The sequence below is a fragment of the Nothobranchius furzeri genome, chromosome 16, assembly GCF_043380555.1.
Source record: "Nothobranchius furzeri strain GRZ-AD chromosome 16, NfurGRZ-RIMD1, whole genome shotgun sequence".
NCBI classification, from domain to species: Eukaryota; Metazoa; Chordata; class Actinopteri; order Cyprinodontiformes; family Nothobranchiidae; genus Nothobranchius; species Nothobranchius furzeri.
In genome coordinates, this window is record NC_091756.1 from 53011211 (window position 1) to 53031388 (window position 20178).

General features: G+C 42.2%; 1 protein-coding gene across 3 annotated transcripts in view; it reads right to left on the reverse strand.

Moving 5' to 3' along the window:
* LOC107387256 (serine-rich coiled-coil domain-containing protein 2) overlaps positions 1-20178 on the reverse strand; it is a 96881-nt gene that overhangs the window by 59805 nt on the left and 16898 nt on the right. For all 3 annotated transcript variants that reach the window (XM_054749457.2, XM_054749455.2, XM_054749454.2), the window contains exon 2: positions 28-1358. In XM_054749457.2, coding sequence (XP_054605432.2) covers positions 28-1315 — 1288 coding nt within the window. In that variant the 5' untranslated portion in view covers positions 1316-1358. The remainder of the gene's footprint in view (positions 1-27; positions 1359-20178) is intronic.

Below are 20178 nucleotides of genomic sequence, written 5' to 3' on the forward strand. Positions count from 1 at the left end.
CACAACTGACTAAAACTGGAAAAGTACCTGGGCTGTTTTCTGTAGATGAAAGTGTTTCTACAGAGTGTTTTCGCCTGGCTGGTGCTTGATTAGTTTCCTTGTCACCTCCACACGCATTGGCTGGAGCGGCTCGAATGGGACGGGACTGCTTGACGAGTGATGGTCGTGACAGCTTATAGCTGATGCCACTGGGTCTTGGGGTGGGGCCAAAGCTAGGGAGGAGGGTTTTTTTTAAGGCTGACTGAGGCAGCTGGGAGGGGGTGCTCACCTCAGACCTTCTAGAGGCAGAACTTTGACCTCTGACATTTCCAGCTCTACCTGTCCAACGGCTCACAGGTGACTTTAACAAGCAGCTTCTTGGTGAAGCCTGGGGAGATGATAAAGAAGTTTCCCGCTGGACTGTCTTGTTACCAGTGTAGGAGCGGGTGATGTTGGGGGAGCGGGGGAGGGATGAGGAGGAGGTGGACGAAGGGGTGAGGGTGGGGGAGGGCTGCTGTCGGACCTGGGTGAGGCTACGTGACCTGAAGCGGTCGTTTTCAGTCAGCCTGATGGAGGGAACCCATCCTAGAGTTTCACTGGAGTGGGAGCGGCTGGCCACTGGTTTCTTTTGAAGGGGGGAACCAGATCGAGATCCTGGACCAGAAGCAGGCTTCGGATGGGCAAGACGAGCAAAACTCTGATGCTGTCTCAAAGAACTGTTAGCTTTTGATTGCAATTTAGATCCAGAATTGGAGTTCAGGGTCTGTCTTGTACCATTGGCCAATCCTGCTGTGGTCTGGCTTGGTTTGGATCCCAGAGTTCTACTTTTATAGACAGGAAGAGTTCTGGGGCTGAACTGTGGAGACGGTGACAACGATGATGATGATGATGATGTTGTAGACTGGCCACGCCCGCCTCCTACAGAGGATGTGGTTATTCTTTTGGCATCCTGCTGTGACATCACTGGTGAAAAATACTGACTGCTCCGATTCTGGCTGGCATTCCCACCTTTTCCTCTCCTCTTTTCAGTCTCTCCGCCAACCCCTCCATCATTCACTGCTCCATTTTCTTTCTTCCACTTTGTAGAAAAGGAACTTGGCACTCTGATTAACCCATTCTGCTTTGCAGAGGAGAAGGGAGTGGTGCCATTGACCCCCACAGGTCCAGGATGATGGTAGAACCCACTGGTGAGCCGGGTGCTGCCCGCTATAGCAGGAGATCTGGAGTTAGAAGCAGCAGCAGGAGCTGTCTGGGGTCGAGGCTGTGAGCCAAACGTCGGCAACCTGGAGACCATAGTGGGCAAAGTGGGCCGGTCAACGGGAGGTGGGACTGACATCAAAATCCACCCACTTCAGCATGGAGCCCATGAGTCGAGGGAGCTGCACCAGAAGAAGTTAGAGTTCAGATTTAAAGTAGTAAACTGCAGTAAAACATTTTTCACGTGTTTTATATTAGGATAATTCCAAATTCAAAGTTGGGGCTGTTGGACAGAAAACACATTTATTATCTATTGCATATACTTTTCCCTATTTACAAATTTGATTTTTAAAATTAATTTCTCTGATGGAGACTTTTTGATCTGAAAATGTTTCTAAAACAAAAATAAATATATTGAAACAATTTTTAGTATAAACACAAACAGTTCCACTCAAAAATAGGATACTGTGGAGATGGTGTATGGGAGCTAGATTTTTACATTTGCTTGCAAAGATTTATTCATATTTCTAAAGGATCCAAAGTAAACACGACATTGTAAAAACTTCCAAGCACGTGTAGAGTCAGACACGTTTAGTCAGGCAGAACCCTCTGATGACACCGTGATGAGTCATATGATCCACGTGGAGTGTCCCAGCAGGACAAAGCTCCTCGCTGCAGGGAACACCAACTACTTTTCCAGGTAATATCTGCAAACTACAGAGTGAGATTACTCTAAATGTTGTTTTTGTTTTCCTTTTTCACCTGGAGCAATGATGCTTGAAGACACAAAAGTTCTAAAAGTATTTTGAACAAAACAAGAAAAATTTTCGACAATTCACGCATCACATAACATGTTTTAAGCTAGTTTAAAGTTGGATATTTTGTTGTACCTTCGCAGAAAAACCAAGATGTTCTGTCAGTGATTAACGGCTGGAACATTAGAAAGTCAAGTATAGGTGTGAGCGTTGCCAACGTGGTTAGAGCAGAGATGAAGCTTTAAAACGCCACCTCCCATTATAAAAACAATCAGATGTTTCTGCAACTTCATCAGGAAAAAACGCGTGGAGTGAGCATTAACTCGAGTTCAACACACACACACACACACACACCTCCAGGCTCGTCTGCTCAAGGGAAACACTAATCTCAGTAATCTCCCCATAAGGATGATTAGACAAGGACTGAATTCCTTTGAAGAACAGTTATTATAACTGCATGAGGAGTCATGCATCAGATATGTGTGGTTTGGAAGGCTAAATACTGAAGTTCCTTTTTGCAATAAAGATAATGGAATTATCTGAGTGTGTGTGTGTGTGTGTGTGTGTGTGTGTGTGTGTGTGTGTGTGTGTGTGTGTGTGTGTGTGTGTGTGTGTGTGTGTGTGTGTGTGTGTGTGTGTGTGTGTGTGTGTGTGTGTGTGTGTGTGTGTGTGTGTGTGTGAATATAGGTACCTACTAAAACTAACAGATTAAGTGTTTGTTTTACATTATTAACGAAAAGACTTTTCCACAAAAACACAGCAGTGATGTTTAATCATGAAGAAAATATTTTTTTTTCTCGTAACCTTTATTTTAATAATTAAACTTTAAAGTTTCAACAACTTTTAGGCCAGAAGGGCCAAGACTGACTAACATTTCTGTGTTCCTGGAGAGTGTTCTTGGTTAAATGTATAAATAAATCCTATTTTCTTTACTATAGAACGTGAGCAGCCTCTGTTCAGAGAAATAAAGTTTCACAGCTGTTCAGGTGATTATTTTATAAACCTTTACACAACTGTCAGTTTCACATCAGATGGTTATTTTATCAAAGTTATTGAGATCTTCTGGCTGGACTAAATCTCTATTAGTTATTCTTTACTTAACCAGGAAGGTCCCATTGAGAATAAAAACCTAATTTTCAAGGGAGTCCTGGAGGAAGTGGTACATTTAGCTGCTGATGTTGATATTTAGACTTGTAAATAATCACAGAGCACCACAGAAATATCCATGCAATATGAAATAGTTTACGTAAAATAGCATTTGTATAAATAAACAAATGGTAATTCAATACAACAAGGACACCTTCTATTTAAAATCTAAAAACAGTAATTAAACAAAAATCATGTTAAACCACCTTCATACTGTTATTAGTTGTACTTAATTCAAATTCCTTAAAACATAAATTATAAATGTCCTTGCACTTTCTTTTTCATTATACTGCATAGCAGTTCATGCAGATACTTCACGCATTACATAGACTGGTTTTTATATATGGATTTATTGGTGTTAGTGCTTTGTTGAGTTTTCAGTCACTCTGGCCAACAGAAACAGTTTTATTACACTCAAACAAGCTGGAATGAAATCAAAAATACTTGAATGATCTCAATTTGGTTTCTATAAAAGCTGAAAAGTTGTTGTATGCAGATTACTTTATGCAGGCAAATCATTTTTAACAACATGGACGAAGAGAGAAGCTAAATAGGCATTTAGGTCTATGTCTAATTTCACCTCCTAAGGCTTCTTGTGTTATAGATTTTTATTCTGATAATCTTAGATGTGCTGTTTTTACTCGGGGAGAAAAAGTTTAACCTTAAAGAGGCATTATGGAAGTTTGACAGCCAAAACATGTATAGAAATAATAAATTTCTTCTTCATACATTCTCCTGCAATGCCCTGGTCCTGTAGAATGAGCCCTGGCATTTTTACTGTGATTGCCTGTTTTTCTGTAAAATCACAGAAAAAGAGTTGCTCGGGTCGAGCAGGCTGCTTCATGCGCGTTCACGCTCAGGCATAGCCCGTAGCATTTGCTATCCGTAGCTTTAGTCTTTGTCGCTGTTCCTAACGCCTAGTGACAAAGCTAGCTACATTTCTGAGGACCCTTAGCTACTTTCTGTAGAACTGTCTTCTATATATTTCCTGCAAATTAGCAACAAAATAGCCATTTTCGCTCCGAAAATGAACGTTGTTTCAGCTGTCATCAAGGATATAAATGTTACAGATACAATGGACGTCACTGGTGCTTTAGCTCACCTCGTAAGACGTCGGACTCTCGTGCAGAAGACCCGGGTTCGATTGTGGATGTCAACATAGTTTACTTAGAGTTTCTTTTTTACATAAATGGTATATTTTTTTTACAGTAAGATGCCCAAATTTTTATTTGAGACTCGCCGAATGGCAATGAAAAGATGTGGGTTCAACTTTCATTTTGGAACAATTTTTCAAGCAAGGGAAGGGAATGATCTGAGCCTGCAACTGACCCATCTTAAACCTTTGTCAGCTGTGCTGAAGAGAAAGGTACAGAACCAAATTATTTAATTAATTAGCTGCCTGTTCTCCTGTCCTCTGTCCTCCGGGCCCCACACACACACACACACACACACAAGGGACTGTCTCAGCTGTTATTTTCGTTAAGGAGTGTGCACGTACAGCATGCGCGCCTCGTGCACGAGCCTACTATTGAAGCTGTCATTACGCTTTTGGCCTGAGGGGGCTATCGCGAGCATATAAATTCAAAACTCCGTAAAGTCCCTTTAAGAAAAAAATTTTTTTAAATGATTTAGTTCGGAAACATTTTGGACTACTGCAGTTTCAAATCTAAATCCAAAATAGAATGTTAAAATCGCAAACCAAACAAAAGTTTTCGTCTTCAGTGGTTAAAGACCAAGTTCATACGTTTTATCAGTAAATTTGCAGTGGTCTCTAGTATGTGAGTGGATCTCTGTGGAGAAAAAAACCTTCTGGTGTTCCCGTTTCCAGGACCTAGAAGTGAGTCACAGGGTGTTTCTCAATGTCAAGGAACCTTGCCTTGATGTCTTGGCCCCACCCCGGTTTCCTAGGAGATACATCATCAGGAGCCGCCAAGACATGTTCCAATCGGTTCCAATGTTCATGTCTACCGAGGCGTGTGTTCTCCGTTTGTTAGCCATTTAGCTAGCCAAGCAAGGACACATGGGAGGTGTCTTGTAGCCTAGCCTTGGTCAAAAATTACCCAGACTACATCGCAGTATTTTCAAAAGAATGGCGGATCAGAAGCCGGCAGCTACTTCAGGGACAAATTTCAAGTTTAACTCATTCACTGCCATTGATGACTAAAGTCGTCATTTTAGATCCAACCGTTCACTGCAAAGTCGTCATTTGCATTTTTTTACAGTCTGAGCATCGGAACGAGCCCCCGCACTGAGAGAACAAACATCTCAGCCCTGAAGCCGATCTTCATCCGCATACGTCACATGTCACATGATCAGGAAGCAACACATCCATGTGTTTGGAGATCGTTTTGGGCCGTTCCTGTAAAAAAAGTGAGGCGCGAACTGGAAAAGCGTCTGCCGATCACAATTCGACAACGGATTATGAAAGAACGGATAACGCTCGAAACACGCGGTTTCTTCCTGATGTAAGAGGTGAGTCTCCTCTTTGTTTTGGTTGTTTTGGCATCGACATCATGCTAGCGCGCAACGTTCTCTGACTCTTAAAAAAACAGTAAAAACGGTGAGAAACGCTGGCAGCGAAGGCCGTTAGTGATAAGGAAACGGCTGGCAGTGAATGAGGTAAAAGTAAGTCAGCTAATTTAAAATGTTTTTTTAGATCCAAAGAAATTATCTATTGTTGATTAGTTGCTCAGTAGTTGCAGCTTCTTTGGCTAGCAGGTAGTGACTCACTTATATTTTTGATTTAATAAATATATACACAATTTAAAAAGTAAAAGGCTAGTTATACATTTATATTGAGACTAATACGTATAAAATATAACATTGTCTCCCGTGTCACGTGACGTTACGTGACCGCAGTGGAAGCCGCAGTCACGTGATGCAAGTCTGTTCCATTTAACCGTTTTCTTTGACCAAGGAAGGACAGTGTCCTTGTAAGTTACGCGCCTGGCCTCGTAAGACATCGCCTCGCAAAGCCAGGCACCTTGACACTGAGAAACACCCACAGTCTACGACAACACACAGATGACAGGATTTATTTCCTGATATTCAAACATCTGACCTCTGATTGGATAACAGCATTGCGACTCTACCACCGACTGTTTGCTCTGCAATGTTTTATCTCCAAAAATAACACAAGCCTGAAGGAGTTCTGCTATGTGGTAGGGCCTGAACGACTTTATTTTTTTTAAGTCGACAGTCAAGTAATGAAAGTCGAGTCGACTTCGACTAGTCGTTGATGACGTCATACGCCGGAAGCGGGGGGGGGGGGGGGTCGGTAGGTTCGCTGGAGTTTTTGACAATTAAAATTGCGCCCACATGTTCTAAGTTAACACACCTCTTTTAACAACGGTAGTTTCTGCATCCTACTTCAGTCCTCTCCCACCTCCCCCTGCGCAGCAGCCGCAAACTCACTGATGCGCCTGCAGCCTTTCCTGCTGCTCTAAACATTAAAATAATTATTTTCTGTTCCTCACTTCTGATTACCTTCAGTGGTGTCTGTTTGTTGCAACCACCAGGTACAAAAACTAACTTGTTTTTATTTGACTATTTTTCTGTCCTGCCTGTTTATTATCTTCCTGCATCTCCTCTCAATCCTAAAGAGAAACTGCTACCTGCGTTCATATATATTCACCTTATGAGTTACATTTGAACTGCAGTTCTAAAAGATCTACCGACCGCAAAAACAGCGGAGTGCCGCTGCTCGCCGGCTGACTACGGGACCGTTTTTGCTGCGGAGTTCATGCCGGAGCGGAGCGGAGTGGAGATAGTGGAATCTTGGGGGGGTGTCACCGGAGGACAACAGGTGATGCGCCTCGCTCCGCAGCAGCGAAATGCATCAGGCACAAATAACAGACAGAAAACATGAAAGGAAATGAGCAGACATGAACGATCGCGTGTTTAATTTGTTTTTGAGGTGGTGACACCTGATTTGGCGGTGCTCAGAACGCAATGTCTGGAGCGCACGTCAACGATCAGAGCTTTGCATGCACAACCTGGTTAAGATTAGGATGGGGGTGAGGGGAAGGTTAAATTGCAAGAGGGAAAAGGTCACAGTTTGGTTAAATGTCCGTTTTACCGCCGGTGTCAGTACCGCGTCGCCTCCGCCTCGATCCAGACGCGCAGGGGCTCATCACCTGCTGTCTTTTCCGAGGACTGCATCTTGTCAGTCATTATCACGTGACAGCGACTAGTTGATGACAGGCATAAAAAGTCACTACAGAGCCATGAAGTCGACTAGTTCATACAACCCCTACTATGTGGTGGATATGCTAACGCTAATGGTTAGCTTCTACTAGCCAAGACGTCCACTGCTCATTCATGGAAGCTAAACCAACAACAGCCTTCCCCATAGAAAGTCAAGAGTGGTGAGTCTATGAATGTTAATTTGACATTGAAACGATTTTTCTAATCGGAGTGTTTCACCATCTATTTTCTACTGGCACCTTATGCAGGAAATAGGGGTAAAGATTATTTTCACGTTCAGCCTGCATGTGAAACTCAAAGTGACCGATTATATTTAAAAAATAATGAGTAAAAAACTGTTTCTCATTAAACTTGACTTACACACAGATTAAGCCCTGCAGGAATATATTTTTCTAATCAAGCTAAACAATAAGTCAATTAGGAACACACCATACTGCTGCACTGCAGCCTCAACATATGGAGCCTTTAGTTTAAAAAAAAAACTCCACTTCCAGCTATGTGAGTCCTTTATCAGGATGGGGTCATCAAACCATTGATCAAACTTAACATCTCACGGTCCTTTTGCCCTGAAACAGCTGATGTTCTCCGCTATAAAAAGAAAAAGAACATGGTTCCACATCTGAGAAGCTTGTGATTCACTTCTGACTGGATTTTCTTGTGAAACAATCATCTGAATATCATGAAGTACTTGAGATTACATAAACACTACTAAATATAAAAGACAAGCCCGCCGCCAAGGCTAGATAGAAACAGATGTTATGATGCTTTAACTTCACCAACACAAAGATGCTCATTCAGAAACCGGGAGCACCAACACTCAGCTGTTTCCATCTCACAACCTAGAGACAAAAATAAGATGTAGTTATCAGCTGAGTCACGACTCCCTGCTGCTGAGTCGCAGTCACACAGAAAGAGAGGGATAACCTTCAGCAGAACTCATCACAACCATGCAAAAAACACAACATTCACCAGAAACAACATTTAGTTCAATCTCACGCTGGGACAAAATCTCAGCAAAAATTAAGTTTAACTAAACAAAAAAAACATCTCCTACATAGGAAAATTAACCCTGGTAAACCAAGAAATACACCAATAACATCCGGCAGGACATTAGAAAGTGTGTATGATTATTTGATGTCACAGCTGTCCATACCTACAGCTTATTCTACTATTTTACATGTTCGGGTAAATCAGGGGTGTCAAACTCAAATTCACACTGGGCCGAAATGAAAATCTGGGACGGAGTCGAGGGCCAAACTTAATATTTTTTGAAAAAAAGAGAGGGAGGTCTGGGCCTCTCGACTTACCCCCAAATTCCACTACCTCCGCTCCGCTCCGACACGAACGCCGGAGCAAAATCGGTCCCGTTCTAGTCAATCAGAGCAATTCCACTACTGCGGCCGTGCTCCGGCAGTGCGGCGCCGTGCGCCGCCCTCTGTTCCGGCGTCCGGCAAAAATAGAATCGATCCTATTTTTGCCGGACGCCGGAGCACCTCCGCAGTAAATGGACAGAAATCACAACGGCCCAACAGGAAAAGGAGCAAGCACAATTTCCGTTTTTCACAATAAATCGATAAACAAAAGGCGTTTTTTGTTTCATATGCACAGGTTTAACAACTTTTAACAACTATCAATGGCGGCTGAAGTGTAAATGCACAAAAGTAAGCCATAAATACAGTTTCCACTATCAAAGTAGTCACACTTTGTTGATCCAAACACTGCTGATCTCTACACTAATGATGTGCAGATTAAACAGCTCATGCCGATGCTTCTCCCACACAACGGGTGTTTGGATCTAACTTCCGCGTTTATTGCTCGGACTGTATCACAAGATCTTGAAAATCCCGCGCATGCTTGTTTGCCCACCTCAGGTCTCCGCACCGGAGCGGAGCCGTTGTAGAGCGCGTACCAGTAAAAATTGAGTTCGGAAGCGAGCGGCTGCGGAAGGCGGGGGCGGACCGCAGCGGAGCGGAGGTAGTGGAATTTGGGGGTTAGGCTACTGCCCCCGTGACTCCGGAGGGATGAATGGAATGGAATGGAATGGATGGATGGATGGATGGATGGATGGATGGATGGATGGAATGGATGGATGTTTATCTCACGGGCCACATCTGGCCCCGTGGGCCTTGTGTCTAGCACACATATGTCAGTCAAGGCCCGCGGGCCAGATGCGGCCCGCGGAGCATTTTTATGTGGCCCGCGAGATAAATATCAAAAATATATTAAAACTGGCCCGCTGGCCAATTTTACAGCAAAGACTTCAACTCCCATGATGCTTTGCGGCATCAGCGCGGAGCCGACGAAGCCCCCACCTTTGTGTTTTTTCAGCGCCTGCTGCTGGTGTCTGCAGCTCCGCTGTCTCGGACAAACTACACTCCTCTCACTCAGTGCCGAGTTCACTCAGCTGTTTTCTGACGTTGAAGCTCAGAAACGGAGATTCTAGCCGCTCAGTAATGTGTTCACGACTGAAAGAGAAAGTTTTTCAACTAACGTCCGGACTGACAGAGCTGATAAAACTCCAGCGAGCAGCGACACGCTCAAACCAGCACGGCTCTGTAGTTGTGTTTCCTCCCCGACACACAACAACGCGGTCAAGCTGTTCAGACATGTTCATCAGCACAAACCTATGTGAGCAGCTGTTGTCATCTAATGTTATCATTATTATGATGAAGATGAACAAAACAACAGGAGTCTCCTCCTCAGCTCAGATCAACTCCATGATGCAGGTATCTGGCTGGAACAGGTGAGCATCACAGTAAACCAATGGAACAAACTGAGCTTTAAATATGTTGGTTTTATGTTCTTGTTCTGCTCCAAAACATGAAAGTTAACAGGTGAGATGTTGCATTTTCATTTAAGATAAAATTATATTTTTAGTTTGTTGTTGGCACGTGAACAAAGATTTAACCTACAGTAAACAGGGAGTGGAAAGGCTGCAGATAGATGAACAGAATAGAAAATCCCTTTATTGATCCTCAGTGGGGAAAGCTAGACGTCACAGCAGCGATGACACTTATTACAGGAGGAAAAAAGAAGAATAAAAAATAAGAAAAATGAATAAACAAGAAAACATAAATCCTGAATAGATTTTAAAAATGCTGATTATACCACAAGTAATGAATACCACTGATGCCTTTTATTTAAAACTGACTTGCTCGTGTGTAATTTGGTTATTCCACATTCAGTGTTAATGCAGAAATACGTTTGTTTCCAAATTCAAAGGTTCAAAATTGCATATATGTTGATAAAGAAAATGTGCAAATTTGCCGTCACTTTTTCAAAAATATTAAGTTTGGCCCTCGACTCCGTCCCAGAGTTTCATTTCGGCCCCTTGTGAGTTTGAGTTTGACACCCCTGGTCTAGCACATGTGGAGTAAATGATCATATCTCAGACAGAGACCAGGTGCAGGTATTGATAGCACGGTATCCCAAAACAACAAGGTACACATTTATATTTTACATTATTGTTTCCTTCATTTTTTGTTAAGAAAATTTATATTATATATTTTTAATTATAACCCTTATTGACTAAAATTATTTTTTTTAAATGCCCTTAAGAAATTTGAGTTCATTGCTTCTTTCTTGATGTAAATGCTAATGTGTTACTCATTTTATATTTACAGGGACAGCAGTAGCTCAGGAAGTAGAGCGGGTTGTCCAGTAATCGGAAGGTTGCAGGTTCAATCCCGACTTCCAATTTTACAGTTGTTAATGTTGATGCAACATTTTCACTTCTAGCAAATTATCAATTCTAACTTATTTAATGTATTGTGGTGTTAATATCATGGATCATGCTCATCGTAAACTTTCCTGTTCCTATATTCCACCTGGCTGAATCACAGGTTATAGAAGAGAGTGTGATGTCCTCTGAAGGGCAGGTGAGGACGAACAGCTACTGCAGCAAAAGCTGCTGTGAAACCAAAGACACACCGGGGGATTGAAGTGTGATGAATGAGGTCATAACACAGTAAAAATGAGATGCTGCGTCTTTCTCTCCTCCTCACTTCTGTAACTTTCAATCACCATTTCCCTCTTTGTGAAGTCTTTTCCTGTAGATCTTACAGAATATCTGACAGATCATTCTACTACTATGTTAACCGAATCAATACACTCACACACCGGATACAAGTGGTTGTGTCGAGCTGGTGGAAGAGACTCACTGGGATCAAAGTTCCACCATGTGACCAGAGACGAGGGCGATCAAAGGCTGTCTCCTGCAGCCGTCCCCATGAGGGAATTTAAGGCCTAATCCGTCTTTTATAATTGAGACTGATCATCTTGTTGCTACACAATCATTAAAGCAGGTGTGTGTTCAGAAAATACAAACACACAAATCCTGTCTAGTACTTTCCTTTATGATGAATCAGATCTGAGGTTTTGTGTCTTTGGCTGTGAGCCACTGAGTCCATCTGAATTAATGAGTTAAACTTCAGGTTCTAAATCAACTACCGGATGGTCCTTTAATCAGATGAGTAGTAGTGTGTGAAACAAAAACCCTGATACAACTGTTCACACTAATCTACTGAAACATTGACTCTAATTCTGGATGATTTCCTCCATTCAACAATAACAATGAACTTTGACAGTAAACCCCAAAAAAGCTGAGTGTGGAGGTTTAGGAGAAACAGACCGGATCTGAAGTTTGAAGCACTGATCTCGTTACTCATTATGACCTTGAAAGCTGTGTTTAGTGAGGCGCTTATAAAAGATGTCACTCTGTTCAGGACTCAGGAGTCACTTTCACTATGCCTCAGGGCAGCAGATTGCTGCTGTTCATCTCTGTCTCTCCATGTCTGTCTTGTCACGACCAAGATCAGTTTGCTTGGCTTAGATCTGATCATCAGCTCAAAAAGGTCAAAAGTAAATCCATCAGAAACCAGAAACAGCCTGAGATGATGGGTCACCACTAGAGATCAGCTGATAGGTGTTTTCTAATACTAATGCGTACTGCTGGTTTTTGAAGTGGATTTCCATGGCAGACACCTGAACATTTTCTGCCCATACCTGTGTGCTAATGAATGGATCAAGTTTTAAATATAAAAAACAGGTAAAGCATTCAACAAAGAAGGAATCAGCTAAAGGCCAAACCATTTTTATCCAACAGCTGACATTGTGTTTATTTCATTTCCATGAAAAACAAATAAGGCAGTCCAAGACAGACATGAATCATGGGGTCTGTACTTTTAATCTTTATACAAGTTTAGTTTTAATAAATATTTCACTTATTGATCAGAAATCAAGAATGCTAAGCTTTCCAATGAAAAAAAAAGATATGCATGTAAAAAAACAGCTGATTACAGGAATCAGCCAAAAATCTGCATAATCTGCAGATGTGAAACACAAAAAATCATGTTGACTCTGGTTCAAACAGGGTGCATTCCAGTCCAGGCTAAAGGAAGTCTTATTTTAATTCAAAAATTTGCACAAAACAGTCAAATCAAAGCTCAAGCCACAGCGCAGAAAGTAAAAATGTGATCAGTTCAGCTTAAAGGACTTTTATGGGACTTTGATTTAAATGATGCATCTCCGCCATTTTCCAGGCTCCTTTTTGTCCCGTTTTCTTCACCCTCCTCCTTTACTGTACACTGATCCTTCATGCTCCACTTCTCTGCTCACTGAGCCGAAAAGAATCAAAGGCCAGCAGCTAGAAAGCTACAAGAAGGTCAGATGCTTCCATCTGCAGCCCTCAGATTTATTCTGTTAATAAAACTCATTACGCTCAAAATGAGCCAGAGGGAATTTCTTGAAATCCATGATTGTTTTAACATTTTCTATTTACTGATAAACAGCAGAATATATTCAAGTAAAATATATTTTGTTTTGTATAAAATGATAAATCCATTATCTAAAATCTGGAAATATGTCATTTCTTCCAAATTCTCACGTACAAAACACTAGCGTACCAACAACCCATCGACTAAAACAAACTGTTCTGCCCCAAATGTTTCTGAGATATGGACTGATTTGAGCTACTCTTATTTTGAAATTTGTTTCATTTTGAAAATCCGTTCTAGGAACTGACAGGAAGTCAGCCATTTTGTTTTAGTTCTCTGTAAGCCACGTGTTTGTGCCGTCGACATCACCGTCTGTAAATTTTCATTTGTTTTCAATTCCTGGATTATATTTTAAGTATATTTTGTGGAAATATTTGTTGTAGATGAATATTTTTGACAATTGTGTGCTGATATTTAATGGCGTGCATTGAAATGCATTTATGTAATGCTAATGTTGCTAAACTAATTGTAGCTATTTCATTTGTATTCTAGTTTTACTCCATGTAGAAATGCATCATTAAAAGGAGTTTGGACACTACATCCTGACTCACGCCTCATTTCATGTGGAGAGGACACTATGCCAGAACCAGTTGCAAGCCCTCTGTGCACTGAAGTTTGTGGCGACTGTGCTAAGTAAAAATCTTGTTCAAAAATATGCCTTGTCAAGGTCTATCCAACAGGGTGTCCACAACAAGCAATCAAAATGTATGCTATGCTCAATGACCAGAGCAACAAATCTTTAGCCAGGTCAGAATTCTTCAACTTATTCAGAATGGAATCTGGCTCATACCTCTACACCTTGAAAATTTGTGCTGGATTAGCCGTAACCTCTGGAAGGAGAGTAAACGGCTACCAAATTGAAGCAGTAAGTGGCGAAGTTAGCCTTCCGAAGTCAAAATTGATCGAATGTGACAACTTGCCAGATAATCATGATGAAATACCAGCACTGGAAGCTGCTCTTCATCACCCGCACCTCAAGAACCTTGCTAGTGAAATCCCACCTCTCGACAACAATGCCCAAATTGTTAGGGACATTCTCCAGGTTCACAAGGCGAGGCAACAAATCAATGGTCTTGGCAATTCACGCTTTGCCCAAAAGGTCGACCTCGGATGGGTATTAGTAGGTGATGTGTTTCTGGGACAGGTCCATAAACCCATCCTACACAGCTATAAAACAAACATACTGGAAGACGGATGGCCTTCACTGTTCAGACGCTGCACAAGCCATGTTCATCTTAAGCAAACGGTCAACTCCAACCAAGTCAAGGGACTTTCTCGCAGTTGCTATAATGCTACAGTGGACAATGACTCACTCAGCATCACAGGCAATTTCTTTGCTACAGAAAACCCGAGCATCTCTCTCTGAGTCAAACCTGAGACTTCACAAGATCACGTCCAACAGCATTGAAGTCTTGAGAGCCTTTCCTGCAAGAAATCATGCTAAGGACATCAAAGATCTTTTCTTGAATGCAGACACAGGACCCACACAGCGAAGTCTTGGATTAAGCTGGGATGTCAAAATGGATACATTCACATTCCAAGTGTCAGTCAGTGACAAGCCGTTCACACGGCGTGGTATCCTTTTTGACCCTCTTGGCTTTGTTGCTCCTGTGACCATTCAAGGCAAGTTGCTACTAGGGCTGGGCGATATGACGATTTTAGACCATTTTACGATCTACACATCTGACGGTCTGTCATTTTTGAGAGACCTTTTTATCACGATTCACAGCTCTGCTGTTGAATTTCTGCCTCTGAATGAAAATGGAACTTACCTCAGGGGAATGACACGCCTTTGTTTGACCCTTAACCAATCAGAGTGAGTCATCCAATCCAATCCAATTTTATTTATAAAGCGCATTCACAAGGCATTACAACCAAACAAGGCGCTGTACACTAAAAATGTTGGTTAATTAACCAGGCGTTATATAAACATGTCGAACACAGATAAAAGATAAAAAGGAAATACAAGAAAATTCCCAAAAATAACAGCTAAAAATCATTAAGACACAGGGTGAAGTAAAAATAGGAAAAAAAACATTTTACAAAGAACCTCAATAATACGGAAGTCGATAATTGTGGAGTCAGTTTTTAAACAATGCAGATGTCAGTGAGGTTCATAATTATGTTGTATAAGCTAGGTTGAAGTAGTGAGTTTTCAGGCGTGATTTAAAAATGCTAGCTGTTGGTGCTAGCCTCACTAGCAGTGGTAATGCGTTCCACGGCTTCGGTGCACAGACAGAGAAAGCCCTCATAGTCATAGTCATAGTAATATATTAGTGCCCCGCTTGTTTTCACCTGTGTGTGAACAGGAACAAACATGGCTTCGGCCGCGGCTGAGCGACAACGAGGTTTTCGTTCCGAAGAGGAACGCAGGGTTTCCTTAGCGCGCGGCTCTAACAACTTAGCGACGTGACAAGTCTCGGAGAAAGCGTAAAAACACGTTGGACGCTTCTTCTGAAGCAGGAAAATAACACTTCTTCTTAAGCAGAGCACAACGTCGCCTCGGCTCGTTCACCCTCTGCCGAGCCGGACTGAGCTCGGTCACTGGGTCGTTGGAGCTGCCCCGTGACTGCCTGATGGAAAACCAGCGGGTTTCATCAGAATCGTAGTTTCTTGTTTTTGCTGGGGACCCCCTGTAATTTACCGCTCCCTCCTGCAGTCTTCCCCTATTACAATTTAAAATGATTCTGTAAACTCCGTGTATCAATAGAAACAATCTCTGCCTCTGCCAGCTGCAGTAAATGTAGTCTCCAAATAATAAGAGGTGCATTCATCTGTGTATCTCCTTTGATCCGCATTAGTGATATTTTCAGCACCAGAACAGTGAAGCAAAGAAAGATTCCTGAGTTTGTTAGTAATCTTATTTATTAGGTGCATCTAACCTGTTCTATTTTTCTCTGAAATGAGATCAAATCAGTGCTTCTATGGGTTGTCTCCAATATGCACTGGAAATTTTTACTTTATTTAGAGACTTGATGCAGAAAATATTCAGAATGCGCAGTTTTTTGCTACCACGAGCGATCTCTGGTCCAGCCGCACATCAGAGCTGTATTTGAGCTTAACTATCCACTACATGAGCAACTGGGAGCTACATAGTATTTTGAACAAGTTAATGTTTGCACAATACGTTTGCAATTGACATGTTTGCACTTTAAATATGTTTACGATTTTAATTTATGTTAAGTTACTTGAAAACGAGAAAAACTGATTTTTGTAATTGTTTCTCTCAGGGCTTTTATCATCTCTGGTGTGAGTTTAAAATATAAGTGTGTTAGCACTGTGCTGATTATCCCTAATATGAATAAATGTTTATTTATTCAATGTTTCTCTTCTTTAATACGCAATTGAAGTTATGCTATTCATGGATAAAAAATTGTGATAAAATCGAAATCGTGATAAAATATTGGAAAAATCGTGATATTCTATTTTTGCCATATCGCCCAGCCCTAGTTGCTACTGAGAGAGCTGACCCTAGATGGAACTGACTGGGACAATCCACTCCTTTAGGACAAGTGTAATGTCTGGGAGACATGGAAGGATTCCCTTCAAGAACTGCAACAGCTTCAAATCCCTCAAGCTTATACCACCACCTCCTGTTCCAATGCCCGTCTGTTACGGATCCTGGGCTCCCGCACCTTGTATGGCCCGGTCCTGTTCCCTCTCTGCTGTTCAGGACCTTGGACAGGTCCTCCATCAGGCTGGCCTCCGCCTCGGCCCGCCCACTCTGCTTCAGCTGCGGACAGTCTACCGCTGATGAGACGCTCTTCAAAGATTCCTGTTTCGGTTTCTCAGTGGGAGAACCACAGATTAAACATCTGTCTTTCTCTCCTCGATTAACTTGGTTTGGTAATTCGGATTGACTTGGTTTGACTTCAGCTAACAGTAAATAGTATCCTTGGTTCGTTTGGAAGATCTGTTTGATTCTGCCCCCGTGAGGCCGTTGTTTTCGTTTTTAGTTTTATAGCTCGCTTTATGTTGTGTTTGTAATAATATTGATAGCCGTCGAGATTTGGTTTTTAGTTAGTTCCGGCTCTTTGTTTTTCGTTTCTAGATCTATAGTTATTGTCGTGTTTTTCTCCCCGGGACCGTTTGTCCCAGGTGTTTTGAGTTATCTCCAGTTTCTCCTTCGTGTGTTTTGTTTACGTACATTCATTTTGAACTTTTCCAGTCTAGGACTGTGTATTTTGGGTTGAATTCTGCGAAATAAAACCCTTTTATTTACTCTCACCCCTCCTTTCTCCGCATCAGTTTTTATGTTACCCCTTGCCACAACGCTTAACACCTAGGGTTTGTAACACCGTCGTACAGAGATGTGCATCTTCTCAGATGCCTCGACCAAAGCGATTGGTGCAGTGGCATACCTCAAGACGACAGATGTAAGTGGTCAGATTCATGTGAGTTTCACCCTTGGAAAAGCTAGACTTACACCACCAACTGAACCTACTGTACCCAGAATGGAGCTATGTGCAGAGGTGCTAGCCATGGAAATGGCAGAGCTCATCATTCAAGAAACTGGCATCTAACTTGATGCAGTTACCTTCTTCTGTGACTGCAAAGTAGTGCTAGGCTACATTCATAATCAGTCCAAACGTTTTTATGTGTATGTCCACAATAGGTTTCAGAGAATCTGCCAGTCCACAGAGCCGAAGCAGTGGAGGTATGTATCTGCAGAGCATAACCCAGCTGACCATGCTTCTAGGTCTGTTCAAGCATCACAGCTCACCAAAACCAACTGGTTCACGGGTCCAACATTCTTATACAAGTCACAACCAACCAATGAGCAGCCTGAGACCTTTGAGCTCATCAATCCTAACGCTGATGTGGAGGTCCGACCACAAGTTACAACCTGTTTTATAAGCCAAAAGGACAGGCAACTGGATTGTGAGAGGTTTACAAAATTCTTTTCCTGGAAATCCCTACAGAAGGGAGTTGCAAGGCTCGTTCATGTAGCTTATTCCTTTAACTCAACCAGCCAAAGAACAAAAGAATGGAATGTTGGCATTTGTGTTCTAAACCTCTCAGCTAATGGGTTGTCCAAGGTGACTACAGTTTTTCTCCTTGCTGTACAAGCTTCCTACTCCAAGGAGTTTTATGTTCTCTCCAGGGGAGCCGACGTTCACAAGAGAAGCACTTTGACTAAACTCAACCCGATCGTAGATACAGACAGTCTGCTAAGGGTTGGAGGCAGATTGATGGTAGCAGACTTAAGCAACAGAGAAAAGCATCCAGTCATTTTGCCAGGCAAACACCACGTTTCCACGTTACTCATCCAATACTATCATGAGCAGCTTGAACACCAAGGTTGTACCTTCGCCGAAGGCGCCATTCGAGCTGCTGGCATATGGCTAGTTGGTGGTAAGCGATGTGTAAGTGCCGTTCTTCACGGATGTGTCATCTGTCAAAAGATTGGTGGGAAAAGAGAGAAGCAAAAGATGTCAGATCTCTCGCAAGAGAGATTGAGCACCTCTCCACCTTTTACCTACACTGGTGTGGATATTTTTGGTCCGTGGGCTGTGACCCCTAGGCACACAAGAGGAGGCATGGCTCAGAGTAAGTGCTGAGCTGTTCTCTTCACTTGCATGAGTAAACGTGCAGTCCACAATGAAGTGACTGAGTCCCTAGACACCTTTATTCATCAACTCCTTGAGGAGATACTTTGCAACCCATGGCCCTTCTGAACACCTATACTCAGACTGTGGGATCAATTTTGTTGGTGCTTGCAAAGAGTTGGAGTTTCAGAAAGTTGTGACAGGATTAGAAGTCCAAAAGTACACCAACAATCACAGCTGTACGTGGCATTTGAATCCGCCTCACTCCTCACACATGGGTGGCATGTGGGAGCGCATGATAGGAGTTGCAAGGAGAATTGTAGACTCAATGCTGATGCGCACCTCCTCCTCCAGTTAGTCCCATGAAGTCCTGTGCAACCTGATGGCAGAGGTGACAGCCATTATCAGCTACAAGCCTTTTGTTTCCGTGTCTTCTGATCCGGATGTTCTGCAGATACTTTCTCCAATGATGCTCCTTACTCGGAAGCAGAAAGTTCCACCTCCTCCAGGGATATTCACAGAGAAACACCTGTATAAACAACAGTGGTGCTTAGTGCAAAGACTGGCTGACCAGTTCCTGAGTCGTTGGAAACGTGAATATTAGCACACACTTCAACTTCTTCGCAAATGACAAGAGTCCAGCCCCAACGTCAAAAAGGGTGACGTTGTTTTGATGAAAGATGATTGTACATGCTGGAACAATTGGCCCATGGCTCTTGTGATGAACACCTTCCCGGGTGGTGATGGAAAAGTACGTGTAACCCAGAAGCTAGAACCTTAATGAGGTATTAACTAATTGGCTTACTAATATGATCCATCCTCAATTTAGATAAAATATAAAATATAAATTAAGGAAATTAACAATACTAATTAATAGATATCTAATTAACTAATAGATAATTTCATAATGAATTATTGGAAGGGTGAATAACTAAAATAACGAGTTTAATATTAAACATCGGTTAAAACAAGAATCTTGAACATCACTAACAGAAACAGAAGAGGAAAGCTGTATACTATTGGTCCAGGTGGGAATCTGAAATTTCATTGGCTGAGAGAAATAAGTCCCGCCTCCGCGAAATAAAACCGTGCGACGCAGCTGAGCGAGAGGAGAGACAAACGGCTGTGCAGCACGCAGATACAGAAAGCAAAGACTGAGCGGTTAGAGAGAGAGAGAGAGAGAAAAAAAAAACAACGGTCGAGGCCGTGAAGAACCCTGATTTGGGTGCCGCATAGATAGAGGGAGAGGCGGACTTGACTCCTTCTAATAAGAGCTAGGAACTTGGAACCAACGCGGTGAGTAAAGAAAAAAGAAGAGAAAAAGCTAACGATGCAACTTAAAAAAAAAAAGGAAACTTAAATAGCTTATCAAATTAATTCCATTCTTATAGATTTGTGTGGAGACGACAGAGTGAACCAATCCTCTGTAGGAGGGAACCGTTGGAGCGCGTTGGTGAGTGAATGAGATTAAATTCAGTAAATTATTAAATTCAAAAAGCTAATTACAGCAACCGAGGTGACAGCAGTGGGCTGCTAGACGTTAGATCCCAGGAGTTAACATCTCAAACTACC